Raw genomic sequence first — 22,608 nt, 5'->3', positions numbered from 1 at the left:
CCTTGGATGTCAGAAATTCTTGATGTACGAGGTGAATGTGTAGCACAGGATGACTTAGAAGAAAAAATGTTGATGAAGCGCACACCTCCACCAGAGCCTTACAACCACATAACATTGTTGACACATACTTACTATGGGAGGGAGCCATCTATTTTATATACCGCTTGTTGTCATTAGGCTTGCGGGTGAACTGGAGCCGTTGCTCATCTGTAACGACTTGGTCTTGGAGCCAAAGGGCCACCTTTTGAATCACGCTGCGGACCAAATATAAACATGGCGATTACTATTTGGAGACATGCTAGGCTGCTTGAGGGCTACTTTTGGGGTGCCCTTGAGCAAGGGCCTGTCACCCATGCCCCAGCTCAAGAGGTGCAGCACTGTTTGCACGCCACTTTCTGAATCTCTCCTTGCATGATTGCATGTGTGTGATCTGGTCTTCAGTGTGCTGTGCAAAACAAAATTCACAGCACTGTAAATTGAATTTCCCCTTGAGGGATTATGAAGCGTATAATATCAATCCATCCATATTCCGTACCGCTTATCCTCAATAGTGTCGCGGGTGTGCTGGGGTCTATCCCAGCTGACTCTGGGCGAGAGGCAGGGTACACCCTGAACTGGTTTCCAGCCAATCGCAGGCATAATATATATATTTTAAATAACCAAATTAAATTCACACCTGTATACAATTTAGAGTTTTCTATCAACCCAACATGCTTGCTTTGTGGAATGTGGGAGGAAGCCAGAGTACCTAGAAAAAACACAAGCATGAAGAGAACATGCAAACGCCACACAGGAGGGTCACAGCTGATATTTTAAACGGGAACCTCTTGACTCTTATGTCTACTCGATCTGCTAACCACTACTACACAGAGGTGCCCTAAGAGAGGCAAACACTTGAAAGCTTCCTTCCTTCCTTCATCCAAAAGGTGACCCCGAATAAGGAAAAGCTGAGAAGAATAAGAAGTACCGGTAATGATTTTTAAAACAAGATTTAGAGCCGTGTCATCACATAAAACATGATTCATAAGGTTTAAACAGGGCCAATTATTGTGTCATTGTGTATGAAAGATTTTTTACATTATATGTTGCCTGTGAAAGGCACCAGGGCGGCTTAGCTCAAAGCTGGAACCCACTGCCCTGTCAAAGCATATTTCCCCGGTAAACTGGATAATGTGTTTTTGCTCCGTCTGCTCCTTGACCCAGTTTGAAAGGAAGTGCTAATGTGTTACTCTTTCCTCTGCTCCTGCGCTGATTAGCCCAGATGTTGCAAAAAGTACAATTCTGCTCTGAAAGCAATTTCACCAGGTTACATGCTTCTCCGAGTCAAGTGAATATGAGGGTTGGGGAAATCTGAGAGCAAAATGTGCCTGTTAGTCTTTGAGTGCACCATCGCCAAATACAGTACTAACTCTTATTAACTGTCTGCAAACATGACATTTACAGCCACATCAAATGTATCTGATGGATTTTACTGATGCCATTCAAATGCATTAGGCACCTTGTTCCAGCTGAGCTCCTATCTGAAGCACTGAGTGAGAAATATGTGGAACTGTGTGTTTGTTTCACAGTGTCAGTCATGGAGCTGGTGGAAGTCTGCTGTAAGACTGGGGCAAAATGGGCTTCAGTTAATGTTCACTGCAACAACATGGAGCCACCCACTATAGACAGACAGTCCATCTGCTGGTGAGACCATCATTAGACGCCCCACGCATGTTTTCACTTCATTTGAATTTACTCTGTATAACTTTCACTACGTATACTGTATTCTTGAAGTTGGTTTGAGGGGTTACATTGTGATATGTGCCAGCATCTATAGAAAATGGACAGATTTTTGCAAGGTCATTGCCAATAGACAAGTTTATGTCCTACTTTTCGTATGTGTTTTTCTGTTACCAGCAAAACCCAACATTACAGTTAATCCAGATTAATTATTTAATTATGGTCATTATTTGGATTTCTTTCGTAACATAAACTCAATAACTCATAACTCAAAGTTACTGTGGATTCGATATGACCCAAGGAAGAATTGATAGATAATTTTGTAACCTACTGTTTTTTATTACGTTTGGCGTGTAGCATTATTATAACCCAAGAGTGAAATGATTACCGGTAACCTTTGTTCATGATTGTGATCTGCATCCTCTCTATTGTCTGTAGTATTATTATTTCAATCCACTGCAGGCAAATTTAGCTTTGATAAAATCTCCTTAATTTTCTCAGCCAACTGTATGTTAGCAGTGCCTGTGGAAAGAATATGCAGCCCACTCCTTGTTCCAGGGTCTCAGTCTCACTCCGTATGTCTCAGCAGTCTTTTTCTCCGATGTGCTTTTTCTCTCTGCCAGGACGTCTCAGCAACAATGCTGCCTCGGCTCCCTGAGAGAAAGCCGATGTCTGGCTGGAATCAGTGCAGCTAGAGCCGAAGATATGTGCGTGGAGGATGCCAGTGATACATGTGGGCTCAGTTCCTACAAGGCAAGTAGCTGTGGCCAGATGCAGCAGCAGAGGACAAACGCAGGTCCCTGGGTTGAAAGTCAAAATGTAAATTCACAAGTTAGGGCCAATTCCGTCCAAATTAGCAAATGACAATTGCATTAGTCACAGAAGAATTGAAGCCATAGTTGGGAGTCAGTTTCTTAAAGCCGGCCTCTCCTCTGATGATTACAGCGCTAGTGCAAGTACTTTTTCAATTGCCTTATTTAATTTGAACAAATGACTGAGAGCCAATCACAGCTGAAGATTCCCAATTCCCCACCAAAGCTTTGCTATTTTCAAAGTAGACCTCGGGAACAATTGTTTGACCTCTTCGTAATTACAGAAACATGTTCAGGAAATGGATGGATAAATATACGTTGTTAAGTGTTGACATTTAGGCTTGATGCTAATTTATTACTCCCTATTTCAATAGTATACCAGCAGAGCAGCGTCTATGCTCTCATGTATTGCTATCAAATCACCATTTGCCACCATTATCAGAATCATGTAGATGTACGGTAGTCCTTTTAATGCTTCAATGAGGTCAGGGATTTCTTGACTGAAACATTTTCACAAAGTATTGTTAAGTATCTGCGCTTTTCCACACAGTGTCTATTAGCTCTTTCCTAGATGGATTTATGAAGGAAACCTTTGATAGAACAAACCAGTTTCTTCCCATGATTTGCTAGCGAACCCACTGTTAGTTCGTCAGAAATTGTGTTTTCACCTATTTCTACATTGCACAGTATTTATTTTAACCACACAATGATCAAAATAAGACAAAGATAACATCGTTCTGTGGCTGGAACGGATTCATTGCATTTTCATTCATTTCAATGGCAAACATTACCTCCATTTGCGAACGTTTCAGTTTGAGAATGTTGTCACGGAACAAAATTAATTTGTGACCCAGGCAGTATATAAAACTAGCAATGTCAGAAGATTTTCTAAAAGTAAAAGTCTGTCAAGCGGCACCGTGGGCGACTGGTTAGCACATCTGCCTCACAGTTCTGAGGACTGGGGTTAAAATCCCAGCCCTGCCTGTGTAGAGTTTGCATGTTCGCCCTGTGCCTGCGTGGGTTTTCCCCACGTACGACAGTTTTCTTCCCACATCCCAAAAACATGCGTGATAGGTTGATTGAAGACTAAATTGCCTGTAGGTGTGAATGTGAATGCGAATGGTTGTTTGTTTATGTGTGCCCTGCGATTGGCTGGCGACCAGTTCAGGGTGTACCCTGCCTCTTGCCCAAAGATAGCTGGGATGGGCTTCAGCACGCCCGCGACCTTAGTGAGGATAAGCGGTACAGAAAATGGATGGATGGATGAAAGTCTGTCAAAATGCTAGGTTTGGTTAGAATGGCCACTTCGACCAGAGTGCAACTCACTAAGAATTTTGTAAATCGGATGATGGGTTCCGGAGAGTCTTTTGCGATGGAAATAATGGCCTTTTTGGGACTGTTTCCATATGATATCACCTATAGAAAAGCTGGTCTAAAACTGCCCTCAAATTAAAGCAAAACAGTATATCTTATTTGTCAACATATCTCCTCACCCGTTTTGTTTCCTTTGCTACTCTGGGGAACCCCTTCTCCGATTGGCTGACAAGTTTCAGTTACAAATATCCACCAGTAACTTGTACAGGCCGGAATTCAGACTTCTTCAAGTTGGTGCGCAAAATTACCGTGACATTTCACATGCCGACACGTGCCCTAAAAACTTTACTTAAATAGCGCCAATGGAACATTATTTGTGTGAAGAGCAGTGCGGGCAGTAGAATAGGTCAGGTACTTTAGTGATCAATAGTTTTTTCATCAATTGTTATGGAGGATTTTCGAGGCGTTTGAACTGCGCATTCCATGTTTTTTTTTTTTTTTTAGAAAATTCCATAAAGAGGAAGGTGAGCACTTGTCAGGTTGCTTATCAATCACATCAGTGCATAAACATTCTGTATCGCACATGTAAAGACTGATTATGACCTCCAGGAGTGCTGTGACTGCTGCTCTCTTGGGCTGAAGTTCGGCCGTGAGGGTCATGAGTGTAAAGCCCACCAACACATGGGCCTCCACTGCAGACACGTTTTCTTCTTATGCTGTGAGGGGGTGGAGAATTGGGACGAGAGTCATGACAGGTGGCATGCCGTTAAAGAGAAGCCCACTCTCGGTGCTACTTCACCACCCAAAAAAGGTAAGGACAGGAAATGCAGACACAAAAACCACTAACCCCAATGTGCTAAGGCATTGTATACCTCATTCTAAAAGGTGAAAGCATTCAATCGATGCACTGCTGGGAAAAAGTACTGGTTCAAACCAAAGGTAATCTGTTTTCTTGGCATTTAAAAGAGGTCACCCAGCATAGGTGAAAAATAGTGTAATGGCCTCCAAGCAAAAAGTGCAATCGTCTTGTTCAGCTTGCTTGGTTAATTCTAAGAGATCGAGTACTGTACCTGCCGTAGTTCTCTGCTTTGCTAGTCCAAGTTTTGCCTTGGTCACGGTGTTGTTTATTGCTTTGAGGCTGAAAACTCACTTCGTTCGAAATCCAAATAGTTGTAAAGAACTTTTCTGCCTGTTAACGATGATGGCCGGCCCTAGAGCCTATATAGTAGAGCAAAGATACAGAATTCCATTGTGTATGTATACACTAGGATGGCAAGATAACGTTATTGTTATTTTTTATTTTAATCAGATTCTATGATAGGGACTGCATATTGATGAATAGTTGTATAGAAAATACAAAAGTGTGTGTTAGTAGGGCTGATGTATTATTGTGTGGAGTTTATATTTTACAGCAGTGCATGTGGCAAATCCTCAGGGGATACTGTCTGTTCTTCAGATATATATGTCTCTGTGTAAGGTATTATGTTGTATTAAAAACTGTGTGCTACAGTGTCTGACAGCCTTTACCCGAATGAGGCCTTCTCTATCGGAGAAGAGAGACACGGGGAGAATGCGGTGGAAGGGCCTATTGAGGTGCAAGACATGAATGAGTGCCTGATCTATGAGGTCAACATCTGCCACCACAGATGTGTAAACACACCAGGCTCTTTCCACTGTGAGTGCTTCCCAGGATATGTGCTGCAAGAGGATGCTTTCACTTGTGCAAAAGGTAAAACTTTATATGGTGCGAGTAGATATTTTCAATGAAGCACATGTGCAGGAAGTGTCAATCCTATCAAATATGATTTACAGTCAGCGTTCCCGTCAGGTCGAAAACATTTGATCTAATTTCTCTGCATGTTCGCAGTGTATTATTTTCTTGGTCTCTTTTGAGTTCCTTCCTTTCTGCAAGCCCCGATACCACCTAATAATAACTATTCAAATCACATGCTAACATCCCTTTCCTGGAATGATGGCCATGCTTCACAAATCATGGCTGACAAAAAGCTTTGCAGTCTTCAATGAAAAATATTTTCACTGGTTGGAAAATCTTGCACAAACTGAAAACAGGAGGCCCGCTCACATGTCCAGTATGAGAGGTATTTGCAGATAACACTCTATGGCTTCGCTTCAGCGTACCAGACTTAATCAACAACACTTTCGCCAACACAAACCTGTCTCAACAGGATGCAAAATTACAGTCGAGGATGGGGCTCACCAATAAAGGCAAATGTTTGTCTGTAGGCAATGCTTTTTCCTGCCGCACCTTTACTGCTATTACATATTTTCCTATGGCTGCCAGCCTCATATCCTCAAATGGAAAAGTCGAAATAGGTGTAAGCCTTTAACTAAGGCAGTGGTAGGCAAGGCAGGGTTCTTGATTATAGTGTAATCCCTTGTGCCTGTGATGAGATTATTCATGTTTTCACAGACACAAGCGATGAGGAGAACACACTGAAGGAGGATGACAGGCAGGGGGTGGAGCCCACCACCTCTTTTCCACCAACCTCCCAGCCCTTGGTGCCACTCAACCCCTGTGAAGGTTAGACAGCTTCATGAGGGGAGAGGGAGACTCAAGACCGAGCACTTTCAGTCATTCTTACATCCAAATTCAACACTAAACTGTGCATCATGATGTAATTTAAGATGACGGGGAGAGAAGCTTGGAGCTTGACATGCGATTGTTTCAAGCTCCCATTTTCCAGTATTTAATTGCAAAGGTCAAGGCCGGATGTTCTTCGCTCTCTAACTTTGCTCTACGATAACTATAATAGTAACAGTATTTTGTGTCTGTTAACCAAGACAATGGAGGCCCACCTTACTGTGAGTTTAAGGAAGCAATGAAATATGACCTTTAAAAAAGAACAACAGGGGAATGGAAATGGAAACAATTTTGTCTGCTGCACAGGCGAACAAGGTTGTCCTGTGTTCCAGGGCACATTTCATGTGATCTTGCTCTAATACTTGCAGGAAACGGCCCTTGTGACCAATATTGCATCCCGGAGGGCGGAATGCCACACTGCTCTTGTTTCCCAGGCTTCTCCCTCATGGCTGATGAACAATCCTGTGAAGGCAAGGCACATATAACACTGGAAACATTTTCTGACAGCTCACCAGGGTAGAGTATTGAGGTTGGATACAATCACAGTACAATGTGGTGTGCAATTTCCCCTCTCAATTTTGGAACAGTTGGGCTCCAGTTGAGACAAGATTCCTGGAATGCCTCTTGGTGATTTATCTCTTTATCTCATCAGCACCTCAAGATGTGCAGAGGAGATATAGCTTTAATCTCTTTTACTCCTGGCAACACACTTTAAAATCAAAAAATAATACTGATTGAGCGGCACGGTGGAGGACTGGTTAGAGCGTCAGCCTTACAGTTCTGAGGACCCGGGTTCAATCCCCGGCCCCGACTGTGTGGAGTTTGCATGTTCTCCCCGTGCCTGCGTGGGTTTTCTCCGGGCACTCCGGTTTCCTCCCACATCCCAAAAACATGCATAAATTGGAGACTCTAAATTGCCCGTAGGTGTGACTGTGAGTGCGAATGGTTGTCTGTTTGTATGTGCCCTGCGATTGGCTGGCAACCAGTTCAGGGTGTACCCCGCCTCCTGCCCGATGACAGCTGGGATAGGCTCCAGCACGCCCGCGACCCTAGTGAGGATAAGCGGCTCAGAAAATGGAGGGATGAATACTGATTGAAATATATATTATGTTGTTTTGTTTCATCCCTGACATTAGTTTCCATCACAGGGATTTAAGAAAAACTGTGTTACCATTGTATACATCTGAGTTAATAGTAATATTTGCACATCCCCCTTGCCTTCTTTTTGCACACTTTTCTTAGTGGATTGGCTTTCTTCACACTGACATGTTTCTCCTCTGCTCTTTTTCTTCTGTTGCAGATATTAATGAGTGTATGTCAGTGCAGGCCTGCCAGTTGAACGAACGCTGCATAAATACTGCAGGGAGCTATGTCTGCCAGAGACTGATCACCTGTCCCCCGGGATACCAACTCAACGGAGACTTTTGCAAAGGTGTGCCACACTTTTGTTAGCACAAAGTAGCAAAATAGTATCGAGCAAGGCACGTGTTGAATTCACAGTGTAAATAAAGCACATTGAAGAGAAACTATTAAAACCGATTGTCTGACCATCGTCCCCTGAAGGGAATCATAAAAGGCATCACTCCAGCTTGGAGCTTCCTTGCAGTATCATTTTAGCATGAAGAGCTGCTGTGCATATCCATGTAGGGGAAGCGCCCAGTGTTGAGGTGCAGTAATATGTCTCATTACTTCCATGCACCATAAATTTGTCCTGTGCAGCAGTCTCATTCATGAAGCAGCAGCAGCAGCAGCAGCAGCAGTGCTCTTGTAGATGATTATTAGATGTGCTGGAAGTGCTGCTTGCCTCTGCAGGCTTTCTGTAGTGTCCTCTAATCTGCTGCTCCTTGTAAATATAAAGAATGTTCAATCAAGCACAAAGAGCATTGAAAAAGAAAATATATTAAGTAGCAAGGCTCGACACAGCAGCCATTTATGCCATTAACTCTTCTTTGCCTCTTCCTGTTAGGAATGAAACTCTCCTTTGTCTCGTGACACAGTTGAAGCAAATTAACAATGAGGATAAAATGAATTGTGTTGCTCTCTTAGAATAACTCACAATGATCTGGTTAAGATTGGGTATTAATTGTGCCAATCTTGCATCAGTAATCACTGTCTTCCTAATGTGGCACTTTGGAGAATTGCACCAGGTACCTTTTTGTGTGCACAGAGTAAACACTCCACTTATTACCTGATTATTACCAGTGGTGGTCCTATCCCCTTCTCATTTAAAAAAAAATATATTGAATGGTTATTTGTTTATATGTGCCCTGCGATTGGCTGGCAACCAGTTCAGGGTGTACCCCGCCTCCTGCCGATGATAGCTGGGATAGGCTCCAGCACTCCCCCGACCCTTGTGAGGAGAAGCGGCTCAGAAAATGGATGGATATTGAATTACTGTGTTGCCGGTGACACGTAACACATTTTTTGTGCCTTTATGACATCACTAGCAGAGTAAGGCATTACTCCTTAAACTATAATAATGAGATTACAGTTACAAATACAGACAGTGGCCAGCATCTAATGGAACAAGACATCTTTCACTCACAGAGCATGTCATAAGTTAAGATAGACTCGCAGCCTTTTTTTTTTTTTTTTTTTTTTTCAGAAACAAATAATAAAACACACTATTCTGAAATATTTGTAACTTAAAGGCATACAATGGAAAACTGTACATTATGAAACAAAAGCAAAATATATAGAAACGGAGCTCTGAGGCATTCTGGGAGGTCATGTTCTCCTGTATGTGGGAGTGACGTCAAGTATGCGTATCTCTCGGTTATTCAGTTACTGTTGTTTGTGTAAAAAAAAAATGTTATAATAAAAAAAAAAAAAAAAGCAGTCAGTCAACAATGGAGGAAGGGGAGAGGCTTGCATTAGCAAGGTGTCACTATTTTGAGTTTGTCTTAGCTAAAGATGAACTCAATCAGCTTAATTGTACACTGAAGTGTAAAGTGTTATCGTGTAAAGTGTTATATAGCTTCAAAAACATTACGTCAGTTTTGAAGAAATGTTTTAAGTTGCACGTTTGCGTTCAAGTTTACAGAGAAAGTCCCACCCGTAGATGTGAACAATAGGTAGTTACGACATGTCCCTTTGGGCTGCATGCCTACAACGATGCAAAGCTAGTGGGGGCAAAAGTATCTTGCGCATTGCATTTCTGGACGATACAGGAATAATAATAAACTGGAGTACTTTTTCTGGTAAACTTTTAGTAAGCCTACACACTAACACAGACATTTTTAAAGACTAACTAACTGTAACTTTGATGTAATGTCACTAAATTTGAACCGAAACACGTACTAAATATCACATCTTGCAGTCGTCGATTGTGAATCCATAATGACAATGGTGGTTAGCTTGTGATTTTGATTAACCAGTCAGTAAAGCTAGAACATATGCATGCAGGCATAAGACTCTCAGTCACTATCTGTCAACAATGCACTAACCATAGCCCCTGTACCAAATACAGAGATGTCTGAACAACAAAGATGCCATACTTTCTTGACACCGATAACCTCTCACTTCAATGTTTATTGGCAAATTTCTCAAAGACCCCTGATAATGTCTTCACAAGGGGTGCAAATTCCTTAAACAAGTGTCAATAATTTTCATGTCATGGTGCCAATGGAAAACAATTTCCGGTAGCATTGTGTAAACGCTGCCCACATTGCACATACAAAGAACAACAGCCCCTGCTTATTACTGTTCTAAAATATTAGATATTGATTTATGAAAATGTTCTTTTCAATCAAAGCTTGAGCACTGACCATCGGCACCAAATATTTTCTCTTCCAGTGAAGTATATATCTCACTGTTAGGCTGAATTTCTGAATTGCTGGGTGCGAAATTATAAATACTATTTTACCGTTGAAAGAATGTATACCATGGGGACACACTTGCCTTGTTTTTTGTTTGTTTGTTTTTTTGTTTTTATTATTGTTAGGCTGTTACAGCCTATATTGTTAATTACAGGTCTGTCAGTAACTTACTCTCTCACAAATATTGTTTGGAATGGGTATCAATTACAGTGGGCTACACTAGACAATGTCACAATTATTGCGTGGGTTTCATACTAAAAGCCCGGGGTTCATGATAACAGATTCTCTGAGGCCCTCATTGTTAGGAAGGTCAGTGCCAGTCTCACATTTTCATCCTGCTTCATTGTCTTCTTTCTACTCTGTCTCAGTCAGCATCAATTTCCCAGGTTTGTGTGTACTATGGACTGTGTAGAAAAGAAACCTTCCAACTCTATATCCACAGGGCGGCCTGCCAGAGCTGCTTTAGTCTCAGTGCTGCAATTACAGCCGCGAACTCCATCTGGCGTTGCTTGAAATTACTTGACGCCAATGCATTATTCACACTTGCACATATGGATGTTTATTTGATTTCGGCACTTTCGATTTTCGGTTTTCTCAAAAATAAAATTTCACAAAAACTATATACCTTACCTTAATTGTCATCTTTCTGTGAGTCAGAATCTGTTCATGTCCATATATATTGATTAAAGATTTTTTTTTAAATTTGGTCTTTTTGTCAGAGAGCATAGAGAAATATCATTACCGCCACAATGGCATATTAATTAAAAATTGATTAATCTTGTGATGGTAATGACATTTCAAAGTTTTTAGCTAACTGTGCTATGCTGGTAGAGTTATCTTAAATGTTTCTTTTAGCTAACTAGTCCTGTACAACATTTTATATGATTATCAAGTTTTCACAGGAAAATCTTTAAACATATTAACATTACAAGTCGTTTGGTAATGACATGCAATAAAAATATTATGTGACTTACAAAAGAGGAAGAAACTTACTCTTCCAGTTATCAAAATGTCTGACGTCTCTCTGCCGTAGCATGTGCTTGAGTAACAAGACAAAATGAGACAGGAAATTAAACCTGATTGATCTGAAAATGGTCAATGTGGCGGTAATGACAGCAACTTTAAGGGACAGACAGATTTTAGTAAAAATAAAAGAGAATTTGAAATGCTTTGTATATATGATGAGAAATGATTAATTCTATTATATTTTAAGGAATTTATGGTAAAAGTTACACCATTTTAGCATTTTTTAGTAGAAAGAGCTTCGTATATCCAAACCCTGTGCTAGGGACAGGGTGAAAACTGTAAAATACCACCATATGTCAAAATATACTAATATGAACATGAAATTTTAGACACTTATAATTAGGCACGCCCACTGCTGGTTATTGAAAAAAATCAATTTCAATATATTTTTTTCTTTACATTTTACATCCAGGACACAAAAAGGCCCATAATCAAATAAACACCCATATGCACCACGATTTGTAATTCTTTGAGACTCCAGCATTGGGTCTTTCTGTGGCAATGGATGCTGTTTGATTGACATGAGGTAAATCCCTTGGAAGGAATGTGTTAAGAGGCCTCTTGAGGAATATACCACAGGTTTCTCCTAGCATACAGATGTGAAATCAGAAACTTTGCAAAAGGCAAGTGAGTTCTGTGTAATTCCTATAGTTAAAATGAGAAATGCATCATCTGGACAATTATAGATGATTAGTATAAGACTCCTATGTTATACAATGCTATTACATTTTAGCCATGAGAATTTAACTGGCAAGAAGACACTGCAAAACATGAGAATACACTACTATTAAATAGTGCTATCTAGTGGTGATACGTGGTTTTACATGTATGATGTTTTAGCAACATACTGTACACAGCAATTATCACATCCCTTGGCTTTATTTTCCAGCCTGTAGTGAGCCATGTATTTTACATTAAAAAAAAATATCTCATTGCCCGGCAGCACGGTGGGCGACTGATTAGAATCTCTGCCTCACAGTTCTGAGGACCGGGGTTCAATCCCCGCCCCCGCCTGTGTGGAGTTTGCATGTTCTCCCCGTGCCTGCGTGGGTTTTCTCCGGGCACTCTGGTTTCCTCCCACATCCCAAAAACATGCATCGTAGGTTGATTGAAGACTCTAAATTGCCCGTAGGTGGGAATGTGAGTGCGAATGGTTGTTTGTTTGTATGTGCCGACCAGTTCAGGGTGTACCCCGCCTCCTGCCCGAAGATAGCTGGGATAGGCTCCAGCACTGCCGTGACCCTTGTGAGGATAAGCGGTAAAGAAAATGGATGGATGGATGTCACAAAAAGTATATTCTGTACACACACAGTGGAAGAGCATTTCGTTCAGCCTGTCATTATACGTCGCTGCCATAGATTTATGAACAACGATACATTATTTGTTGTAAATCAATAATAATGTTTGGACCAATTAAATAAAATTGGATAATTTCCCGCGGCACACTTGACGATCTCTCATTGCACACTAATTACTATGGCACATTGATTGGTAACCACTGCATTAGTTTACTCGTCTGAAACTGGTGATGTTTGATCTGTGTTCTATTTGCATTTAATCATGGACACACTTCTCATCAGCCCACATGTTTACTGTCTTTCACAGACATTAATGAGTGTATGGAAGAGAGCCATGACTGCATGCCCGAATATGAGTGTGTAAACACAGAAGGCTCGTTCAAGTGCAACCTCAAACCTCGCTGCCCTGTTGGATTTGAACACGACGCACAAGGCCACTGTATAGGTAGGAGCAATCTTTCTTATTTACTTTCTGGTTAAGCTTTGTTGACTCAAATGCAAGGTAGGAGCTCAAATGTAATTTTGTAAACCCAGACTGATACTAGAAAGTCATAGATGGTTGATTGACTGGACATTGAATTGACTTCCCCTCTGAGAGTCATTCACAAACAATGACACACAAAGACCAGGAAATTCTTTAAGTAAAAGGCCATAAATGTTCCTCCTGCCATTTTCACAAGGAATCCATTTGCTTTGACATTCCTCACCAGTGGAGAAAGGAAATAAAATACAGTAGATTGTTTTTGTATCTAAAATACCCACCTCATCTGACTGAACACCTTTAGTAACTATAATGTCGTTTTTAAAAAAACTAATTATGCACTGTAGAGGTTTATGCCATTCTACAGGTATATGAAACAGTAGTGGACACAAACATTTTAGTGTTTAGACCCAAATGACTGGAAGACAGAGAAGAGATGCTCCACACAAGATGTGACAATGACAACTTTTGAATGTATTATACTCAAAGGTGTCCTTCAAAGGGGAATTTCAACTCCCGTTTCGATGTGTACTTTGTGTTGCACTTGCACACCACACACAGAACCATATCACACACATGCAGGCATTCGAGGAGAGATTCAGAGTCAAAGAGGTGCACAGAGAGTACTGCACCACTTGAGCTGGGGTGGTGGGGACTATGCCTTGTTTAATGCCGCCTCGACAGTAGCTGCAAGCAGACAAGCATCTCTCCAACAACTAGTTACCATTTTCACATTTCTGTCCCAAGTGGGACTACTCCAAAAGCCAAGTCTTTACAGACTGCCACCCCAATGAACAACTCTTCAAAAAAAACTTTCATTAGGATTTGTTTGACTAAATTAAATGAATCAATAAATTTGAACTTGCACAGATCCAGTTTGTTGACATTTTCTGGTTTCAGCACGTACCAAGCACTAAAATATCTGTGTACATTACTATTGCATCTAGAACTGTGGTGTGATGAGTCAATCACACCCATCCTTTCCCATCCTTCTTACTGACACAGCGATAAATATGTCAAGTCATTTCATCATTGTCTATTGTCTGTTTAATAGGCACCGATAGAGATAGTATGATAGTCTTGCAGGCGTCCTCGTTTTGCAGGAGTAATTGATGAGAGCTCTGTCCAAGTTATTGTACCATTAGAGAATGATAACATATATAGTATTGTTTTCGGTCATGGTGCTAATATCATTCTTGTTTTCCTTTTAGTATGGACATGTGTTCCTCAACTAATTTGGCTAAAAGTAAGCATTACATTTGGCGTCTATTTAAGTATTTTACAGCAGTTTGTGCTTTAGCATGTATACGTGCCTGTTTTTCTTTTTTCTTTGTTTTTTTTGGGGGGGGGGGTTGTTTTTGTTTCACTTAGAGTTACTGATGGTTCATCCACCTGGCTTTCATGCAGGTAGCGTGGGATTTGTTGCCAGTTGCGCTAATGCCATGATTCACTGGTGACCAGTTCAGGGTGTCGGTTGCATTTCACCCGAAGTCAGCTGGGATAGGCTACAGCTGCCTATGACCGTTAACAGGATATGTTGCATAAAAAATGGATGGATGAGTGATTGTCTTGTTTATAAACTAATGAGTTTGTTGAAAAGAATGTGTCATACCTAACAAAGGGTCAACCTACCTCCACACTAAGATATCGTAAGTCGTCTTGCTCTGAATTGCTTTGACTTATACTTATATGTATGTTAAACATATGTAATTATTGCGTTGTAGAAAATACCAGAGATAAGGGATTTGAGTCAGTCTTATGTCACCAATTTTAGGACTTGAGACTTGATTGGCTAAAAATTATGGAAGACTGGACTTTTACTCAAACAACATGACTTGACAAGTCTTGCCTGTTTACTTCTGAAAAACTGCATTTTCAGGGTCGTGTGCCATTTGTTTTGTTTTTGAAAGAAAAAATATATTTTGTAAAGTGGGATTCAAGAATGATGTTTTTGATCAAATCAAGAATAATGAAATGACAGCATGGAAGATTTGCAACTCAAGAATTAAGGGACAACACCTATGACATCAATCCTCCTCTGTCACTTTAAACCCCACTAAGACTGGAAAGCTACATTAACCTTATAGTTAAATTCACGAAAATAGGCAATAGCTAGTCATTACCCCCACCTCGAAAAAAAATACCCTGTATTGTTTGTTTTTGATATGTGAAAAGTAAGTGCCCCAAACATGTGAACAATGTTGCTTATTCCAATAATAAGTCATAAAAAGAGATCAAACTATGTCGAATGACTATTGGCGCAAAATCCCCGTTTGAATGGCACGAACATGTAAGTCTAGTCATGCGCGGCCTTTGCCAGCAGGTGACTCCCAGCCCTTGATGACGGCATGGTGTGTCACACAGGTGAATGAGTTGCAGGCTGCAGGGACACAGGGGTTAAATGCCACACAGGCAGGAGATCTGAGAGGCTGCTGTTGGGGGCTGCAGAGGGGGGCGGATAAAAGGCAATCCTGTGTCCTACCCGAGTACAAACTGATGCTGTGGAATTAGCCCCCAGGGGCAGGAACTGGGGCAAGTTGAGGCAGCCAACGCCACTGTAAAAGAAGTTGAAGAAATGCTCTGAAAAATGGAGAAAATCTGACACGCTGTTGATGTCTCCAAAGCATTGCAACTGTGTGATGTGTTTGCCTTTGTATCTGAATGTGGTTCAAGTGATGTCCCACTGCTTCCGTGCCCCTGTCTGCTCACTTCTATCTTCTTTGTGTCTTTCTGCACTAGACACTGATGAGTGTTACACTGAGCCATGTAGTTCAGGCTTTAACTGCATCAACACAGTGGGGTCCTACGTGTGCCGGAGGAAGCTGAAATGCAGCCGTGGCTATCACACCAGTCCGGATGGAACCAGTTGTATTGGTAAGATTTGGCATTGAAGCGTTATTCTAATATTTCACATCCAAATGAATTAACACCATTAAAAACAGTAGCCATTTTTGAGCACGGAACTACAAAATATTCGGTAACTGAATATGTCAAGGCGAAAATGTTAACCCTTTAGTAGAAAATATTCATGATCAGCACTGTGAGAATAATGAGATACAATTGAATGAAAACTGGCATGCAAGGAGACAGTTCAAATACACCTGATGGCAAGATATACACACATGAACAGGCAGTTATCATCAGCCTCATGCAACTGCTCCCCCCCCCCCACCCCAAACGCAGACGCCTTGCTTTGTCTCACAGCAAAGTGATAACACATTATCAGAGCAAGAGGAAAATTGTCTACTTTCATATCCTCACATTAAAAACAAAATAATATATGAGATTACACTTAACATAGAATATAATTTATATGTGCAAAGGCATATGTTTTGACTTAATACAGAATAATACTGTATTAAGTCAAAACAGAGTCACACACTCACATTCAGTATAAAGCGGTACACGTGTGATTGATTGTGAATGATAATAATTAAAAGGTTTCACTGAAATACAAAGAAGTATATTTTCATGCTGGTATATCATTATTGTTAATATTGTCTAACAAAATATAATGATTACAAATGTTTGAAAAACTATTAAGGTAAAAAAAAAAAAAAAAAAGGCTTGTAATGGACTACAGTATTTTTGGGGTGTTTCAAGTCTTTCGGTGAGTGCCCTAAAGTAATAATTATCAAAAATCAGATGACTTTCACCTGAAAACTATTATAGACAACTGTAAACTATAGTTGTTAGAGCCGTATTTGCCAATGAGACAATTGATAGCATATTGTTTGTCAAAAAAAGTAGCACTGTTGTTCAGTCCCCCCAAAAAATCTTGCCTGAATATTTGAAGAATTATAATGTAATTGTGGAAGTGAAAAGTGATTTTATCTATTACCATTCAAAGCCAAAAGGATTCCCTCTTTGAAAAAAGAAAACGATGAAAATAACATGAGTTTAAAATTGGGCTAAATGGTCCACTGACAAGGAACGTGAACCTACCAGTCGGACCATTCAACTCAGCATTTGAGCAATGAAATGGAAGTACAGGTACTTAATTGACCTTCAAACTAAGTTATTCCTGCCCTCTTCGCTCAGATCTCGTTAAAGGAGACGTGTTCTGCATTTCCATCCATCCATTTTCTGTACCGCTTATCCTCACTAGGATTGCGGACGTACTGGAGCCTATCCCAGCTATCTACGGGCGAGAGGCGGGGTACACCCTGAACCGGTCGCCAGCCAATCGCAGGGCACATATAAACAAACAAGCATTCGCACACACATACACACCTACGGGCAATTTAGAGTCTTCAATCAACCTACCATGCATGTTTTTGGGATGTGGGAGGAAACCGGAGTACCCGGAGAAAACTCACGCAGGCACGGGGAGAACATGCAAACTCCACACAAGAAAGGCCGGGATTTGAACCCGGGTCCCCAGAACTGTGAGGCAGGTGTGCTAGCCAGTTGCCCCACCGTGCCGCCTGTTCCGCATTTCCTTTTCACAATTTAAAACAGGTGTTTTAACAACTGGTCTGACTTCATCAAGATTTATTGCCTATTATTTGTCTTCCTGAAATTAGCCGATTTAAGAGGGCGGCCCTGTCTCAAGCAAGCGAACCCTCATCCTGCCCTACACACTTCTGGGCCAATGGCGAGTACAGATATCCCGACCATGATGAATAGGCCGGAGATAGCGGCAGCTGCACATAGGGCCAGAATCTAAAAAAGCGAGCACGCATGAACCCCTACAGGAAAGCATGGATGCTATTTTCCTTCATGGAGACTGCTGTAATAGCTGTTTAATAGAGAAGCCCCTCTCTTGAATGCCCCCGTGTGTCTTGTAGACGTGGATGAGTGCCAGAGCGGTGCCCATCGATGTGGAGAGGGACAGCTGTGCCACAACCTTCCTGGGTCCTATCGCTGTGAATGTCAGACTGGTTATCAGTACGACTCCTTCAGGCGCATGTGTGTTGGTATGTTGGACACGAGTTCTAGTTTGAAACTTTAACCCTATTCCCCAGTTGCTCGCTCATCTCATTCCTTTCGTCACACACGCACAAAGACTGCAGCCACTGTTTATTATTTTGCTATGCTGTTTGATCTGCTGCATCCACCACATGGTTGCCTATCGGGCCCACTGCTGCAGAGGAGTCTGTTCTCGCTGTTGCTGCTCACTGTGCTGCCAAAGTGTCCCAAGTATCAGTTGGCTGCTGTTTCCCCTACTTGTGTCACAGGCTTCGTCACACATATATATCCAGCAAATGCAAAACGGCAATACACCCTGACTGACGTCTTCTTCTTCCCAGATGTAAATGAGTGCTGGCACTACCCAAGCCGTCTGTGTGCCCAGACCTGCGAGAACACTCCGGGCTCCTATCAGTGCACTTGCACCGCGGGCTTCCGCTTATCCAGCGATGGCAATAACTGTGAAGGTGTGTGCATTAATGATTGCTAAGGTGGGCATGTGTGCAAACATTTGTGCATGTCGGTGCATGTCAGCCTTTTTTTGTGTGGGTTTAAGGTGTGCTAACATGTCTGTGTCTGTGTGTGTTTGTGGGCGGGACCTTTCATATTCCTACTCATGATTGACAATGGTGTTAGAGTTGACTGCATCAGGTTTTGACTTCGAGCATGTGCCAATAAAAGCATAATTGGCTTCATAACAACATTACTCCTTTATGTTGGGATAGGAACACTGAAAAGGCTTTGATCAGGTGGATTCTGACAGTAATGAGCTTGAACCTTTCATCTCTAGACGCGAATGAGTGTTTGTCTAGCCCGTGCAGTCAGGAGTGTGCCAACATCTACGGCTCCTACCAGTGCTACTGCAGACAGGGCTACTACCTGCGGGAGGATGGGCACAGCTGTGAAGGTGCGCCATACTCATCGTCACAAATAAGCATATTTATACCATGCCAGTGTAAGGTCATAATCATTGACATGATCACGGCTTGCCAGATATCGACGAGTGTTCCAAAAGCATCGGCCATCTGTGCACTTATAAGTGTGTGAATGTTCCTGGCAGTTACCAGTGTGCGTGTCCTGAATCTGGTTACACCATGTCTCCAAATGGACGCTCCTGCAAAGGTGAAAACATTAAATAAATCAGTACATACATAATGTTGATCTTTATTAGCCCATCTTGCGGAATTCATTGCCACGTTTCCTGTGAACCTTGTCTTGTAGATATTGATGAGTGCACCACAGGAGCCCATAATTGCTCTCTAGCTGAGACCTGCTACAACATCCAGGGAGGCTTCCGCTGCCTTTCGCTCAACTGCCCGCCGAACTACCGCAAAGTGTCTGACACGTGAGGATCCTAAAAATCAGGCTGGAACACAAGCCTCGATTCAGTTTACAACTCTATGAGGCTCTCTCTCATCTATTCGATGTACATGTGGAATGTTTAAATGTGGCCTTTAATTCATGTTCCGTGTTTTTAAATTGGCAATAAAGGGCTAAATATACACAGACCACCCACAACATTATGGACACTTGGCACAATCAAATTTTACGATATCACCTTTTCTGCCTTTACACGGATAAATTCATGTTCATTTTGGCACGGAGAGAGGTACTAATTACGGATGTTCAATACCAATTTTTTTCCGACCAATACCAATACTAGAGCGCATTCACTTTCGAGTACTCACCGATAACAATTCCGAGTACCAATGCCACTAGGTCTTTTGATGACATACAATTTCAAAAACCACAATGACAGATAAATGTGATCAAAGTCCTTTCTTTCTTTCTGGCACACATGATGATTCGCCGTTGTGTCAAACCACTGCAGTCTAGCGCCAAATACTGGTTAAAAGGACTTACTCGATGGTAGATTTTTTTTTTTGCCTTAAGTGTTGGCAGCATTTACAAGTATCTGTACTTGCCACTGCAAACTACAACCGCAAAAAAAAAAAGCATTTTGCTAAATTAATACAGTACCTCCCTGACAGTGTCAACAAAAACTTGATCTTTGTACTCGGAGAATATTTGTTACAGATCTTGTAATATTATATTTTGCAAGTGGTCGTAATTTTGTGGCTTGTCAGTGTACTAAATAATTATTTAACTGCACACTTGAAACAATGAAACAATAGTACTCAATTATTAAAAAAAAAAAAACTGTACTGCTATATCCTACAGTTTCAACATTTTATGTTTTGGACAATTATACATGACATTTGGACTTTGGTGTCATTTGTAGGCGCTGTGAGCGGATCAGCTGTCCCAACTACCTGGAGTGCCAAAAGTCACCACTGAGAATCACCTACTACTACCTCAGTTTCCAATCAAACATCGTCATCCCTGCCCAGATCTTTCGCATCGGACCGTCGCCTGCCTACTCCGGAGATAACGTCATTGTCAGCATCACGGAGGGAAACGAGGACAACTACTTCAGCACCCGCAAGCTAAATGCCTACACGGGCTCCGTGTACTTACACAGACAGGTTGAGGGCCCGAGAGACTTCCTGATTAATGTGGAGATGAAGCTTTGGAGACAGGGGACCTTTACCACCTTCCATGCCAGGATTTACATCTTCATCACAGCCAACTCACTGTAACAGTTGGAGCTTCTCTGCAGGCCAACACGGACCTCAAAATACGTCAGTGTAATTTCAAAAGAAATATCCACCGCAAAATATATCTGTCTAATCTCATAAGCAAGCCACTATCTGTGAATAATGTTCTTTGTATCCAGTCTGGAGGGAATAACATCATTGAACATCACAATAATACTCACAAAGATTTTTTTTTATACCAAATACAAGTCAATATTTCTTACTATTAGATCATTTATCCTCTTCAAGACAGTCCAACATTAACGCTAAAATAATATCTTCGGAAGTAAAATATGCATAATGCCGTCAGTATGGAATATTTTGCCATTGCTTTAATGATCAACTGCAGCATCAACTTATTAAATAGTTGTTTTGTTTGATAAATACAAGGTGTAGCATAAGAAATGTTTCTGTGCCTTAATGAACACCTTAGGCTATTCTTTTATGCTACACTGCTGCCTATGTTTTGAAGTATTTTTGTGACCTCCAAACAGTACATTTCTGTATCCTTGTATTATATATCCTGATGTATGTATGAGAGTGGATGTATTATAATTTTACAATAATTTTATACCAAATACATAAGTCCAAAGTATTAAAGTGAACACCAGTGTAGATGGTTGAGTTCTGAACAAAAAGTATTTTTAGGATGAAGTATTGAAGGTGTGTGTGTGCGTGGGGGTGAGTGTGTTACATGGCAGGCTTGTTGAATTCTGACGTAGTATCTATAGACATTTTTGTATTTTTAATCCAGTTGATCCAGCCATCTATTTTCTGTGTTGTGTATCCTCATTAGGGTCACGGCTAAACTGGAGTCTATCCCAGCTGCCTTTGGACAGGAGCTGGTTCACTTCACTCAGTATGCTATTTACACTTTTGCATTGGGCATTGCAGTGAGCAATCTAGACAATGCAACACAAGTATATAACATTCTTCGCTCAGTTTTAGATTCTCTTTATTATTGGTTTTGATAGAGTTACACTCCCGATTATAGTGGATCTTAATTTTATATCTGGAACTTAATATTAATATTATTTCAAGCTAGTTAGTGTCAGTAAATGCACGTCGGAAAGCTATTGGTATCCAATACAACACCTGTATCAAATATTCTGCCTTTACAAAGATAATAATGCTCATGTCTACAATCTAATAGTTACTGTATCTCACTAAACCTCATCATGGCAATTCTTTTAATACATTTTTTATTTGAAATACTGCTTTGACAGTGCCAATAAAAATGGAGGACTATTATCCTTGTGACAGCAGAATCTTGGATACAGTTGCCCAAATGTACCTAATGCTTTGGCTGAGAGACTGGATAAAATTATGCACATATCTATCCCCTAGTTGAAATTTAGGAAAGCGTATTGACAGTATCTTTTGAAGGTCTGAAATGCCTCAGACACAAGTTATCAAAAAGGTGAAGCATCCAGGGTACACTGACTACATTTTTTAGTGTTTTCTGCTACAAGCTAGTGGGTCATCTACCACCCAACACCCACCAAATCCCAGAGTTCGCTGATCTTCCCAGACCTCCTGTAATCATCGGAAAAGGTGTGTGTGTCCCTGTGACAGCAGTATTGATGCATGCTACACATCCAAACAGAGCTGCTTGCCAATTATCTGCTATCGGATGAATTATATCAGCGAAGGTCATTCCAACAAAAGATACTGATTTGTGTCATTTTGGCACTAATTTTAGTTTTGGGAAGCGTAACATCTGCTCAGTTGCACAGCTAGCACAAAGGGAATCAATGCAACTCCTGACTTTGACACATCCCCCCTGGCATAACTCACACTAATAGCTACGTGTGCGTTACTGAGTGTAGCTTTCAGTGACTGAGATTCTATTGTTGGTATGTAGAATGCGTACCCAGTCTTACTTGTGATGACTGACATCTCTTTCCCCTAATTAGCTTTATCTGCTCTCCAAGATTAGGTGGTTCCATGAACAGTGAATTATACATCCTTGACAGGAAGATACATACATCAATTAAGGCTCGAGGACACTGACAGGAAGTTTGGAAATG

The 22,608-nt window shown here is 41.1% G+C and overlaps 1 protein-coding gene across 3 annotated transcripts in view; it reads left to right on the top strand.

The window, feature by feature from the left end:
- fbln2 (fibulin 2) overlaps positions 1–21,193 on the top strand; it is a 38,289-nt gene extending 17,096 nt beyond the window's left edge. Inside the window, exons 3-17 of one of the 3 annotated variants that reach the window (XM_061794241.1) lie at positions 1,569–1,683; positions 2,343–2,472; positions 4,455–4,656; positions 5,356–5,574; positions 6,277–6,387; positions 6,816–6,917; positions 7,748–7,879; positions 12,897–13,034; positions 15,810–15,944; positions 17,861–17,989; positions 18,323–18,448; positions 18,772–18,888; positions 18,975–19,103; positions 19,203–19,326; positions 20,224–21,193. In XM_061794241.1, coding sequence (XP_061650225.1) covers positions 1,569–1,683; positions 2,343–2,472; positions 4,455–4,656; positions 5,356–5,574; positions 6,277–6,387; positions 6,816–6,917; positions 7,748–7,879; positions 12,897–13,034; positions 15,810–15,944; positions 17,861–17,989; positions 18,323–18,448; positions 18,772–18,888; positions 18,975–19,103; positions 19,203–19,326; positions 20,224–20,581 — 2,267 coding nt within the window. In that variant the 3' untranslated portion in view covers positions 20,582–21,193. The remainder of the gene's footprint in view (positions 1–1,568; positions 1,684–2,342; positions 2,473–4,454; positions 4,657–5,355; positions 5,575–6,276; positions 6,388–6,815; positions 6,918–7,747; positions 7,880–12,896; positions 13,035–15,809; positions 15,945–17,860; positions 17,990–18,322; positions 18,449–18,771; positions 18,889–18,974; positions 19,104–19,202; positions 19,327–20,223) is intronic. The other 2 variants (XM_061794260.1, XM_061794251.1) reach the window with 2 other exon arrangements.
- Positions 21,194–22,608: the final 1,415 nt, after the last annotated feature.

This window comes from Phyllopteryx taeniolatus, chromosome 1 (assembly GCF_024500385.1).
Source record: "Phyllopteryx taeniolatus isolate TA_2022b chromosome 1, UOR_Ptae_1.2, whole genome shotgun sequence".
Classification (NCBI taxonomy): Eukaryota; Metazoa; Chordata; class Actinopteri; order Syngnathiformes; family Syngnathidae; genus Phyllopteryx; species Phyllopteryx taeniolatus.
The sequence above is the reverse complement of the archived record's forward strand: the minus strand, read 5'-3'. Positions and strand labels throughout refer to the sequence as shown.